The sequence below is a fragment of the Sycon ciliatum genome, chromosome 1 (assembly GCF_964019385.1).
Source record: "Sycon ciliatum chromosome 1, ocSycCili1.1, whole genome shotgun sequence".
Taxonomy (NCBI): domain Eukaryota; kingdom Metazoa; phylum Porifera; class Calcarea; order Leucosolenida; family Sycettidae; genus Sycon; species Sycon ciliatum.
Genome location: NC_088643.1, coordinates 87,780,189 through 87,794,228, shown reverse-complemented (window position 1 = coordinate 87,794,228; position 14,040 = coordinate 87,780,189). Strand labels below are relative to the sequence as shown.

General features: G+C 46.8%; 1 protein-coding gene across 1 annotated transcript in view; it reads left to right on the top strand.

Moving 5' to 3' along the window:
- Positions 1 to 14,040, top strand: part of LOC135806187 (E3 ubiquitin-protein ligase SHPRH-like) — a 54,047-nt gene that overhangs the window by 35,102 nt on the left and 4,905 nt on the right. Inside the window, exons 20-28 of the mRNA XM_065320341.1 lie at positions 2,600 to 2,730; positions 3,015 to 3,107; positions 6,408 to 6,616; positions 6,939 to 7,021; positions 10,581 to 10,718; positions 11,356 to 11,457; positions 11,583 to 11,642; positions 13,105 to 13,287; positions 13,794 to 13,886. Coding sequence (XP_065176413.1) covers positions 2,600 to 2,730; positions 3,015 to 3,107; positions 6,408 to 6,616; positions 6,939 to 7,021; positions 10,581 to 10,718; positions 11,356 to 11,457; positions 11,583 to 11,642; positions 13,105 to 13,287; positions 13,794 to 13,886 — 1,092 coding nt within the window. The remainder of the gene's footprint in view (positions 1 to 2,599; positions 2,731 to 3,014; positions 3,108 to 6,407; positions 6,617 to 6,938; positions 7,022 to 10,580; positions 10,719 to 11,355; positions 11,458 to 11,582; positions 11,643 to 13,104; positions 13,288 to 13,793; positions 13,887 to 14,040) is intronic.

Below are 14,040 nucleotides of genomic sequence, written 5' to 3'. Positions count from 1 at the left end.
AAAATCAGCAAACTCTTTCAAGATGTTGTCACAGGATGGCAGGAGAACATGCCCAGCCTGTTCCAATAGCTGCAAGCACCTCTTCTGCTCCTTGACGCACGCGTTAACTCTGCAACAATCCACAAAGGCTGTATCCAGGCCAGGTTACGTACTAGTGAGTAACACAGCGGCGAGCGCTCAAGCAGCTTAGGCAGCATGGCCACAATGCAAACTTGGGTGTCCTTGCGCACTGACAGAACATCCAAGCTGCTGGCCTTCTTCTTCCGTTTCAGGTCAGTCAGGAGACGGTCTGCAGCAAAGCCGATGTTGATAGTTGACGAATACACAAAGTTGCTCGAGTCGTCCAAATCCAGCTTCAGCAATTTGCTGGCACTGGATGAGAGCGATGAGGAAACATCCGGCGTCAAAACACGATCCATCAGTGATCCGAACAAACTGACCAGGTCGGTACAACAGAGGCTCACCCGCTTCGAACTTCGTCAGGAATGGGACAAAGTCCTTGGCCAGAGAGAGGTAGACATTGACCCTGACCAAGAACAGCAGATCATCACAGCACCCGGCAATGGTGGCAAGTGCCTTGTTCTTAGGATCAGGCAGTTTTCGAGATTGCACAGCAACCACATACTGAACCACACTTCGCCACATAGCGAGAAGGCGCTCTGCAACGGGGACATTCTCTACCCACCGAGTGCTGCAAAACAAAATCGCTTGGCAAACTAGGCAGAGCCAGTCAGCTCGGTAAAGTCCTCATATCGAGCTGGCGAATCCTTGAAGAGCCAAAACAAGCTGGTGAAAGTGTGGTCCACCTCCCACCTCACCTTCGTGGATCCACCTTTGAAAGCGTTGTGGATGGTGTGGAGTCCACGGCTTCCAACATTCATAAGCTTGTGCGACGCATCGGCCTCGATCTGGGCATTCAACAGGTCGAACATACGCCAGTTTACATTCGAGGCATCCATGGACACCTGCAGGAGGTCGTGGATGCCCAGAGACATACATCATCCATAGAGCTCTTCCTGCAAGGTTTCGCTGACGGCGTGGCCCAAGAACTTGGAAGTGTAATAGTAGGAACAAACTTTGTTTACATCGCACAGCCGTACCAAGACGTCCATCTGCTTGCTCTGCAGAGCAGCATTCAAACTTTCGTCAAATAAAACTACATAGCTCTTAGTTGTCTTCACCTTCGCGAGCAACTGCACTTGGAAATGTGGAGAGAGTCCGAAAGTTGCTAAATAGTTGCATTTACCCTCGGCACATGCGAATCGAGCAGCGATAACGCTGTCAGGAAACATCTTCCTCAGGAGATCGCCGCTTTTCTCGCTACTCTTGAATAATTGGTGCTTTTCCACAGTGTGTAGCGCCCGGTGTATTTCAGCGGAAAGCACGTCTTAATGGCCTTCTACCGATACAGGAGTTTTTGGCGCAGTGGCGTCGACAGAAGCAGATGCAACAACAGCGGCTGACGACGACGACGACGAGGAACTTGAACGCAGAAATAAACAAGAACTGACGATCACTCAGCGCCTCCTTGTGTTTCTTGCCGGCCATGTGACTCTCCAGAGCGGCTTCGCCCATGCTCTTCAAATCGATGCCCTTTCGACACAACTCACAACGCCCTTTGTCAAGATGCAGCGGATGCGCAACAAGCCAATGCTTGTACTTATCGAACTACGAGCCATTTCTCTTGAAAAACACATCTACCCATGGCTGAGCAGAACTAAACGAGCTAAACTGAACGAACTAACCTAACTGAGCTAGCTGCACGAACTACACGAACTATCATCCAACAAAGCAGTAACAATGAATTAATTCCGATCGACTTCCTCTCATAAGGAAAACAAGCAACGGACACAAAGTAGCAACACGTCCACTTCCAGGTCTACTGTCACTCGCAGAACTAACTGTTCTTCATCAGTTCATGTCAAGAAAATTGCTTTATAACGGAAAAATCCGAATGTCGTGTAGCGGTCTTTAGTAGCTAAGTCATGATTATGCAGGTACATGTACTGAGTCTGTACACGACCCTGGCACCAGTAGTAAAGCAGAATACGAAAGGTTTAAGTAGGTACGAACAGCATGCATGCATGCAGGCTACAACATACACACATCGCAGTACTACTTCCTTGTACTGCAGTAGTCCAGCACACGCGTCGGGACGGTAACGCCGCGCATGCAGCAGTGCGAGTGCAACAGTAGATCTACACTGAGCACCGCTACATGTGCGTGTGTGCATGGTCTGGCATCAGCGAGCTGCACATAAACAACACGTTTCACAAATTCAAGACTTTTTCCAGACCTAGTCCTCTTTTCTTCTTATAGAAGCTTTGATGTCAGAGAATCCTCGCTATTTGTGGCTCATTGCTTTATAGATTTTATGTGATGTGGCAGTGTGCTAGATTAAGTAGGTATTTTGGCAGTTATGTAACCTGTGTTGTTGTTTGTTGCTGCTGCTGACATGGTCACATACATACACACATACACACACACACACACACACACACACACACACACACACACACACACACACACACACACACACACACACATACACACACACACCACATCACGCATGGCATGTCACACCGATTCTTCTCAACAGAATGCCTGGCTAGGTGTGTATAATGCTTGTGAAACGCTGAGATCCGACACAAGTGAGGATACCGTATCCGAGGCCAGAGACTGCCATTTGCAACCAGCTGTTTGGAAAGATGGCATACCCGGTGTTCAAGCGTAAGAGTTTTACTTGTGCAGTTTGTGACTTGTTTCTCTGCTGCGTGTGCACTGTCTTTTAAAATAAAATAAATCTCTGCAATGTTCATTGGATACGATGAGATTTGTATGTGCGTATGTTGTTTGCGTACACATGTGTGTCTGTTCATACTTTGCAGTGTGTGTCTTGATGATGAATCCGCATCCTTTCTTGACCATTAGCACGCAGATGCATCAATGTCTGTCTTTCTGTTGCCACTGATGTTGCTGCCCCGTCTGTTGTTGCTGCTGTGTGTACTCTTTAGACCAAGGTGTAGGTTCTGCAAGCTGGATGATCTGATGTCGGTCTACGAGTCTGAGCTCTATGTCAGCACTATCAATCTGAATGCAGGTGCTGGGTAAGGAACCAAGTAGAACTGTTGTTTTACAACTAAAAAAGTGTTAACATTTTTTTCCCCGGATGCGAAATTACCCCTTTCATGGCCAGAGTATGTTTTGGTCGTCGCAAAGTTTTAGTCGTCCATGAAACGACCATCGTTCATTTCGTACTCAGACCCCTCCCAGCCCTCCGAAATGAACACAGCTGGCTATGCTGGACGATGAAAATCGCATGCATGTACGTGTATATGAACAGTGTCGGTCGACTCGAGATTTTGGCTCACACCCCTCCTCTTCCTCCCCAATGACCGATGTTCGTTTCAGAGACGACAAAAAAAACCGTTTGCGGTGACCCCTAACTGGCCTGTGGAGCCCAAACCAGTGGTTTTCGTGATTTTCCAAAAAGTAGCCCTATCCACCCACACTGTTCTTTTTTGGCCAATAGTAACCAGTACAACTAGTACAGTATGTACGCATTTTTGATGAATTTTCACGTAATACGAGCTGACAGTATCAGAACATGCATCTCGATGCATTGAAGAAATGCACACACATGCAGGCGTGGTGATGATGGGATCTGTGCTCCAATAGTGGTCAAGCTCGGGCTTAGGAACAAGACCCGTGTTGAAGAACAAGCCCAGGGACACTTTCATCTCGGGTACGGTAACGGGTGTCCACGAGCGGGCGAGGCTGCGCCGGGCTAGGGTTTCGGCATTAGCATCGATGTATGCTCTTGCAAACCGGTTTGTCTCCATCACTAGCATGTCCCGAAATGGTGATGTGAAGAACAGCTTGACATGGTCCAGTGGAGTACTATCGGAAAACAGTCTTCGTTCAACCAGTACGTAACTGGTTCACGTAGGGACAAGATCCGTTGCCCACGGAAGTCTCAGTGAGTATGTTCATATTCACTGTCTGCATCACGTATATGTACGTGATCCGTTGGCCACTTACATGTACATCCACCATCACTTACATGTACATCCAGCATCACTTACATGTACATCCACCATCACTTACATGTACATCCACCATCACTTACATGTACATCCACCATCACTTACATGTACATCCACCATCACTTACATGTACATCCAGCATCACTTACATGTACATCCACCATCACTTACATGTACATCCACCATCACTTACATGTACATCCACCATCACTTACATGTACATCCACCATCACTTACATGTACATCCACCATCACTTACATGTACATCCAGCATCACTTACATGTACATCCACCATCACTTACATGTACATCCACCATCACTTACATGTACATCCACCATCACTTACATGTACATCCACCATCACTTACATGTACATCCACCATCACTTACATGTACATCCACCATCACTTACATGTACATCCAGCATCACTTACATGTACATCCACCATCACTTACATGTACATCCACCATCACTTACATGTACATCCACCATCACTTACATGTACATCCACCATCACTTACATGTACATCCAGCATCACTTACATGTACATCCAGCATCACTTACATGTACACGTACATACAGTGAAACCTCGTTAAAGGGGAAGTTAAGGCAAAAATTAAAATTTCACTAGTTGTAGTCTTCGGGGTGCTGAGTCGAATGGTCTTGGTCCGAGAAAGCTGAGACGCTCCGTTCCTACTTGAATCCCAATCGAACTCGCGCACCTCCACCGAAACTGGGTGACTGCGCCCTACTAGATGGGGATTGGTATGCAAAATGTCACTAAAAGCGCCATTTCGTTCTTATAAAAGCACGGATGACCGCGATTGGCCCATATGTTGTAGTCTTTTGGCTGCTGAGTCGACTGGTTTTGGTCCGAAAAGGCTGCGATGCAGCGTTCCTCCTTTATTCCCAATCGAACATGGTTGAACAAGCGGTCACGTGCTCCTGCGTACACCAGTCAGCTGGTCACCGTGCCTACAGGGTACAACTTACTAGCCTTTTTGACCTTTTTTGGGTGCAGTCCTGTCACTCGAGTTGAACTCGAGTTGAACCTTGGTGTGAAAGTTGTCGCCTGCTGGCGTGGTGACCAGGTGATTTGGGCACCCAGGAGCACGTGACCACTTGTTCAACCATGTTCGATTGGGAATAAAGGAGGAACGCTGCATCGCAGCCTTTTCGGACCAAAACCAGTCGACTCAGCAGCCAAAAGACTACAACATATGGGCCAATCGCGGTCATCCGTGCTTTTATAAGAACGAAATGGCGCTTTTAGTGACATTTTGCATACAAATCCCCATCTAGTAGGGCGCAGTCACCCAGTTTCGGTGGAAGTGCGCGAGTTCGATTGGGATTCAAGTAGGAAGGGAGCGTCTCAGCTTTCTCGGACCAAGACCATTCGACTCAGCACCCCGAAGACTACAACTGGTGAAATTTTAATTTTTGCCTTAACTTCCCCTTTAAGAAGAACAATGATAAGACAAACTTTCGCTTAAGAAGAACTAGAATTCCAATCGCTATTGGATTCATCACTGTGTATCCATTGGGTAAGACATATGGATAAGAAGAACTCCCGTTATTGCGAACAAATCCCGTCGGTCCCTTGGTATTCGTCCTGAAGAGGTTCGACTGTATAATTATGTGATGCGTGCTGAAAGGGTTAAAATCCACAGATGACCGTCCTGTGCTATGTTAACTGTCATGCACTGCATGCGTGTGGTAGAAATAGTATTACCTTCTCCCCCTGGCCCCTGTCACACAACAGCGCAAACAACTTGGTGGAGTTTCTGACTTCTTATACAAACGGAAAGGGCACAGGAGGAGAAAGACGAAAAGGCTAGACGGAAAAACGACGACGGGAAAAGACTCCCGGGAAAAGACTCAAAGAAAACAACAAGAACAAGCAGTAATATTGCGACGACAAATTCGAGACGACCAATCAGGGACCAATACGTACAGAACACATGACCAAGACCAAGACAACCAGACCACGGACGAATCACACACACGACTCTCATTCCCAGACCAAACTAGCACTACAGCATTCACTTGACAGTCACTCTCACACAGACGGAAGCACACCCTCACTCTCTGACAACGCGTACTCTTGCATGCACCACATACCATAAACGTCACACATCACACCATACTCGCACGTACACTTAGACCATATATGACATCAGACACTGGACTCCACAAGACAAGAACCAAATACAACGACATGCGTAAATCATAGTCGTAATACAAATTCGCAACATGTGTGTGTGTGTGTGTGTGTGTGTGTGTGTGTGTGTGTGTGTGCGTGTGTGTGTTGTTGTTGTTGTTGTGCGGTTGTGCGGTTGTGCGGTTGTGCACATGCAGGGGTGACGATCATGCCGTTCAGACCTGGGCTGACGGTCCCACTGAGTTGATCATTCGCTGTTTGCACCGACTGTGTCATGACAAGCATGTCCGTGATGGCCTTGTTGACAAACATGTCCAACATTCACTGGCTGAGCTCGCCAAGGACGACTTTGCCGGACAGGCTCTTCTGCAAGCACAGCACGAACAGTTTAAACTTACTGCAACAGGTATGTGCATGTGGAATTGCAATTGACGAACACGAATGCAATATCTCTCCTCATACACTGCCAGTCCTTAGCCACACATTCATTTATTGAGCATTTTTTGCTTTTGCTATCAAACCTGCCCCCGCTGCAGTAATGGTTGGATGCTGCAGGTGCGGCTGTTGGATAGCTCTTGGTTGCTTTTTGTTTGATACAAATTCACTGGTTGTGTTTCTAAGCACACTTGTGTAGCTGGGTGGTGACATGGATGTGCGAACTTTTCTTTGCGAGCGTAGTTTTAGTTTCATTTTATTTTTCCTGTTTTCTCTTTTTATTCCCTTATCAGAGAAAGATTTCTTCTGTACAGAACTGTTGGAAACTGCCCAGTGCCATGTGCAGCTGTTTGAACAGCGTAAGAAGGAGTTCAAGGTTAGCTGCTAGTAGCCGAACATCTTTTGTTTGTAACTTTGTGTTGATATGGATGGTAATTTTTCTTGCTACCAGTTAAGGGGTCGTCCACAAATATCGAGGTTTATTTAGAGAAGATATTCGTTCGTTTGGGGGGGGGGGGGGGAGGGCGTTTGGGCCCTGTTCGTATCGTCTTTGCAGAAAAAATATCGAACTCTATGGACGGGCGCTGTTCGAACATGTAGTTTATGACCTACACAAAGTGAAAGTCAACCTCGTGAGCATAGCCATGGCAAGGTTGTGTGACCGTGGCAACGTAAACCTAGGTGTATGGTGACATTAGAGTGGCAGCTGGTCACATTTCATGAGGAAATTGAACTTCATTAAAAATATTGATCCCTTGCATAAACATGTGTATGTGTATGTTCGTTTTGAGGGGGGAGGGAGGGGGTCTGGGGAGAAATGAACAAATATCGTCTTGAAAAAACATCGATATTTACGGACGGCCCCTAAGTATGTAGAATTTGTTGTGCGCATGTGTGTGTGTGTGTGTGTGTGTGTGTGTGTGTGTGTGTGTGTGTGTGTGTGTGTGTGTGTGTGTGTGTGTGTGTCAGTACTTCTCTTGCGACGGGCGTACATGGTACATGTTAAACACCTCTGACAACCTTATTGAAGTCTGATCAAGTGATCACTTGTAGCTACTACTCCTTGGCACCTCTCTCCTATGTACTGTTATCCTATGACGTCCCCCTCAGCCGGGCTCAGACTTGACCAGAGTGCCTTCTCTCCAATGTGTCTAGTACACTCGTACACGACGTCCTCTTTCAGCCGGGCTCAGACTCGACCAGAGTGACCTGACCCTAAAGCTGCCGAGTGATCCTTTACGGACCTCCCGGCCCATTGCCTTAGTCCTGTGTGTCCTAGTTCGACCAGGAGCACTGATTAGTTGAATTCCTTCCAGTTTTCTTTGGATACTTGGGTCACTCCGCGTTTCCGCTGAGTGTCCCTGAGCCTGCTGTCTCTAGGACTTGTCATCTGGTCCTCCCTTCCGTGCCTCCCGACACACTGTCCTAAGCCGGTACATGTAGTGTGTTACCTGCGTGTGTTGTAACACTTCTCACAGATTACACCTGCTGGCGTTCCCGTCAGCCTGTGTGTCCTCTCCTGAATATGCTGTGTCTTAGCCTTGCCTGACTAAAGGACAGCATCTCCATTCATTTCTAGAAAGAAAAGTGAACGAGCACTTTCATTCTAATGACTGCATGACCATGAAGAAGTAGTTCAAACTGCATTCACGTATCAAAAAGGCTTATACTTCGAAGTACATGCCGCCAGGTTCTGACCAAACAATCTCAAGAAAAATGAGACTTAAACAATCGACGAGGAGACAATAGTCGTAAAATGGCAATAAATAAGATAAATTGTGCACTCATAACAACAGCAAAAATGAAGAAAGTCAAGTTCCATAACGTTTTCTTGTGACTGTCATCAGTGGAACGCCGTCACATAAAAATGTAATAACTAAAACACACACTTACATACATGTAGCTAATATGGTTTCAGGTAGAAATACAGCAGGTAGAAATACAGCAGCTAACAAGTACAAAAAGCTTTTTGTACTTGTTAGCTGCTGTATTTCTACCTGCTGTATTTCTACCTGAAACCATATTAGCTACATGTATATAAGTGTGTGTTTTAGTTATTACATTTTTATGTGACGGCGTTCCACTGATGACAGTCACAAGAAAACGTTATGGAACTTGACTTTCTTCATTTTTGCTGTTGTTATGAGTGCACAATTTATCTTATTTATTGCCATTTTATAAAAATGAGACTTCCCCACAGTTTTGGTCCTAGCCTCCATTCCTCACCATACACGCGATCAGAGCGCAACCAGGTTTAGATAAAAAATACTTTTATTAAATTGACATAATATTATGTGATCCAATAAAGAGGCCGCATATCACTGTGACGCGGACTTGTCGGGGGTAGTTGGCAAGTCCGTTGGGATTTCCGTGTCAGTACTCGAGTCCTTCTTGCCACTAGTAGACGCCTTGTCTTTCTTGGGCTTACGTCAGTTTTTACGAGTTTTCTTTCTCGGTGGCTCTTCTGATTCATCCGTGCGGTGGCCGGCATGCCGGCCCAATATCCTGAAGGATATCAAGGACAGAAAGTCCAGGTCTTCCTTCAACTTCCTCAAGTGTCGCCCTTGGTCGGGTCGACCCACGCCTTCGAATAGAGCTATTGCCCGTTCCAAGCTCTGCATAGTCGGAGTCTCCCGCCCCTGGCCTGCTTCCCGCGTAAGGGCACTGAGCTCCTCTATCATTTCCTGTGCCATTCTGGATAATACAAAAACGCCACACCAGAAAAAGAACCGAGGATTAGTTCACATTGAGTGACGGATCCTGGTCACAGCACCAAATGTCGTGACCCGACCCCAAGGGTCAGTCAAAAGCCTGCGTTGCGAACAACACTAAATAGGACCGCCACGAAGTGTGAGCAAGACCCAGAATCCCAAGTGCACAATATATGCACGCCATCACTCAACAGCCCACCAAGAGTTCCATTTCCAAGGACATACCTTGTAGATAGGTCAGAGGTAGAGTAAGAAAGAGGAGATCAAGATAGAAGCAGTACCGGAGCGAGAGAGCGGACGTATAAAAGACAGGGACTTATATTCATAACAATAACTAACAACAGCCAATCAGAGCACACATACTGTACTCACTAGTCATATTAGACGGCGGGACAAGGGGACAAGTAACGGACAAAGCTAGATTCATAATGATTGAACGTCTCATAACGGCGGGATACAACATGCCAGAATGGAAGAAGATAGTAGTAGACTATGACAGTTAGAGAACAAGGCGCCAGATTATTCAGTATCGTAGCATTTGTATAATTATGTAGTATTAAAGTGCGTATAAAGGCTACGTAGTAGTAATGTCTAATGATGTAGTGAGTAGGAATGATGTAGTGAGTAGTAATGATGTAGTGAGTAGTAATGATGTAATGAGTAGAAGAGATGTAGCTAGTGAGTGGAAGAGATGTAGTGAATAGAAAAGATGCAGTGAGTTACCGTACTGTGCACATGCGGTGCTGGCGCGACTCGTACTCATCAGTCAGCTGAGCACTTGTCAGCTGGTGCTGGCCCCTCGTCTGCCAGGTTGGCTAGGATGGCTGCGCGTCGTCGACCTCGGGTCACGACATATGTACTGCTATCCTATGAACTGTTATCTCCTATATACTGGTATTCCTACTCAATCTGCGGACAGAACTGTTTCGTCCTTTGTGGACTCGTCAGCGCAGCACAGAGGAAATGAGGCCGAACCTGATAACAATGGAAATAAAAATGTATATGGTAAAATATATATGGTATTCCTATGTACTGCTATCCCAAAGCTGGTACTGCATGCTTGTGTACTTATGTTATGTGGTTTCCTGCTACTCCGCAGGCTGTGTGCATGTTTATGTATGCTATCAGTAGCCATGTTGTATCTTGTGCGATAAGATTACCATTGAGGTTCATGTCTTCACACTTGGTCGTACGCGTGTTGCTCTGTTGTGCGGCAATGCGCAGTGTTGTCGCAACATGTGGAAGGCCATGAGGGACCGTGTAGGTGCTCAAGATGAGCTGCGAATGGCCACCACCCGTATCTATGGTGTGGACTCGGCTGAGGTTGCTGAGAAGGACCCCTTTGCGGTACATCGGCCGGCTGTAAGTCCAGGAAGACGAGGGTTTAGGCATTGATTCATCTATACATATACAGTCAGACCTCGCTTAACCGCACACATCCGTTTTCCACAAAAATATCCGGATAGGCGAGGGGACCGGATAACCAAACACCGGCTATGTTGGATGCACCACGTACGCTGTAAATCTGTAACCAGCTATTTTCTTCCTGATAGCGAGGGATCTGGATAAAAGAGGACCGGATAAGCGAGGTCTGAGTGTATCTGCAAAATATTCTTTATGTTTTTACTTCTGCACCTCCTTCTCTGTTACCCCGTGTTCCATGGGCAAGGAAATGTTTTGTTCAAGTGTTCGAGTAACTCTTTTTAAGTTTTTTATTTAAGAGTGAGAAAAAGAAACAACAGAAAACAGCGACAATTGGAAATGTGGGCACTTACACTCAATGCCAAAACAGATTGAACGTACAACTAGCTACGAAATACGTGAGAAAAGAAAAAACGGAATTATTTACATCATCCCGTCGCCAGTTTCTTGTTAAATGCATGGTTATGTGATGCTCGTATGTGTGTGTGTGTGTGTGTGTGTGTGTGTACGTTTGTGTGTTTGTGCATGTGCACGTGCACATATGTGTGTTCATCTTTGACTACCCATGTTCACACAGGTGAAGTTAGAGATAGGTCAGATGGGTGCGGAGCGCACTGCAGCCGACACCAAGTACAAGCGCGCTGTTGGACGTCTACTCTATCTCCAGAACCTATCGAAGGTGAGGCACGGCTGCATGATGCACTGTTTACTGCTTTCGAATGCAACTCATCTTTGCTCTACATTTTTCCCCTCTGTATTCATGACCCTTAATTTTCATCTGTCTCCTGTTTGTCCACTGTGCAGGCGGACAATGGTATGAACCAGGACACCTGCCCCATCTGCTGCAAAGTATTCGGCGTGGAGGTATACATCCCCTGTCTGTCTAGAGAATAGCAAATCCATTGCATGCTGTTGACTGCAGGGGCGGTAGCACTGTTAGCAACTGCCTTGCATACTGCTGTGTGCTAGCAACGTTAGCTTCCTGTCTGCTGCATTGTCTCTGCTCCTGCGTTCTAACAAGCCCAGCACTCTTGTTGTTCGTTTTGTTTTGAGATTTAGCCCCTCAAACTCGCTGGCAGGTATTGGTTTTGCCACCTGTTTAGGGTAGAAGACAGCGCTATGGTGGCCTGGCACGGACGATACTCCCTAAACTGGTTGTGTGTTCGTAACATGTTGTATAGCCGGTGATAAGTTCATAACATGAATGTGTGGACTCCTCTTTACATGTTGTAGCAATGCACAAAGGAAAGCACCCGAGTATACCGATAAATGGAAATACTTTTTCTGATGGTACAGATGTGGCCGGGATGCACAGATACCGCTTGGGAACCAAGATCGGTTGACACACCACCAGTCATGGGGATCACAAGATCGCTTGACGGTCTTCTCTGCCATGTATGCCGTAACTTCGATCAGCCGAGAAATCCTCCTCCTCAGCCCCAAGCAATTCATCCAGGAGGGATATTTTGCACTTGGCTGGTGGCTCGACATCAATGCAACTGTTTGTTGAGGCAAACGTGAAGCTGTCAGGCGGGGGTAATGGCAGAATCTATTACCAGGGCATCTGCCATATCCTCCGGTGAGACAGCGGTAATAATTCATGTCCCTGGAGCAGGGTTCCAGTACTGCAGTCATCATGTAGATACTGTCCGCAGGCGGACAGCTTGAACCGACGATCCTAGCTTGCGCTTCGTAGATCCTTCATGGTAGAGACTAGCGCTGGCTGACCGGTGTCGTCATCACCACTGCCATCATCGTTGCACACAGTGATTACAGGAGAGGCAGGTACCACGACAGGGTTGAGTACTTCTCTCCACCAAGGCGTGTAGTCACAGCATCACCATGCCTCAGGATACCCAGCAGATGCTCAGCAGTGCTCCAGATCCCATCTGAAAGCTCACGGTTCTTCCTGGCCTTGGCTGGCATCTGACCCAGGACAAGCTGCAGTGGAACCTTCAGCTCAACCAATCAGGCAAGCGTTTGAAGCGATGAGTCCCATCTAGTTGAGCAGTCTTGGACGACCTTCAAGGTTGGCTTGAATACCAGCACACATTGCTTGTACTTGTACATGCAGTGAGTGTCGTACAGTCAGTACCGCACTACTGCAAGTCCATGCGTCAAGCTGTGTGCCTTGTGAGTGAGATTGTCAAAACCCTGATGGTGCAGTGAACTGTTGATGAATGGGGTGGCAACCTTGGAGACCACTCCAACGCTCGTGTTCAGGGTTATCTTGTATATCTCTGCTTGCTCGCTTTGACTTTGGACTTCTTTCTTGTCTTGCTTCTGTGCGTGCGCCCATGTGTGTGTGTGTGTGGTTTTGCAACAGTGGCAAATCTATGCCTGTGGCCATTGCTTTTGTATGCAATGTGTCGACTCGCTGCTCATGGGGAAGAGCCGCACTAGCGGCAAGGTGGCATGCCCTATGTGCCGCCTTGTGTCGCAAACATCAGAGATTAAGTGTGTCACTGTGCCACGCAAGGACACAACACTGGAGGCCGACAATGTCAAGGTACTGTGAACCATTGTACATGTTGTACTTGTCCTTCCCATTCCCGACAAATCCGTTGTGTTGTGTAATTGCTGCCATTGCTGGCTAGCACCTTTCCTACCTGTAAGCACATTGGCCTGTTTTGCCTGGCCAGGAGAACGTGAAGTAGATAGAATGTGCCAGCCTACAAGGCAGCTGTTTAGGTTGAAATTAACCAGGGTTTCTTTCCAACCGATTATCAGATGGGTATCAACCAGATACATGTATCAACCAATCACCAGCCAGACATCAGTGTATCCTGAGCCAGGCATTGACGGCAGCGCTGTACCTGGGTAACTTACTTCAGCCTCTAAAGTGTGAAACTTGTTTCCTCGAAAATGTCTTACTCCCCATGAGGCAGTGGTGATCATGGCACAATGGCATTACATGTCGTACCTAGCTGTTATACATGTATATGTGACAGTCATGGTGTGCCCTGTTGTGCCTTCACTTTTTTGTTTTGTTTGCTGTTGCATGGTTGTGTGCAGGGAGGACTGTCGTGCAAGTTGGCAGCGGTTGTACGAACAGTGATGGACCTTTACAAAAAGGACAAGGCTGTCAAGTGTCTAATCTTCTCCTACGTGAGCACTTCGATCTTTACAATACTGTCTCTTGAAGAGAATGTTGAGCTAGTATTTTCAGCATGCAATGTCTGCCCATGCAATGTCTGCCCATGCAATGTCTGCCCATGAAGTTAGATTTACAATTCATCATGTACATTGTATAAAACCAATT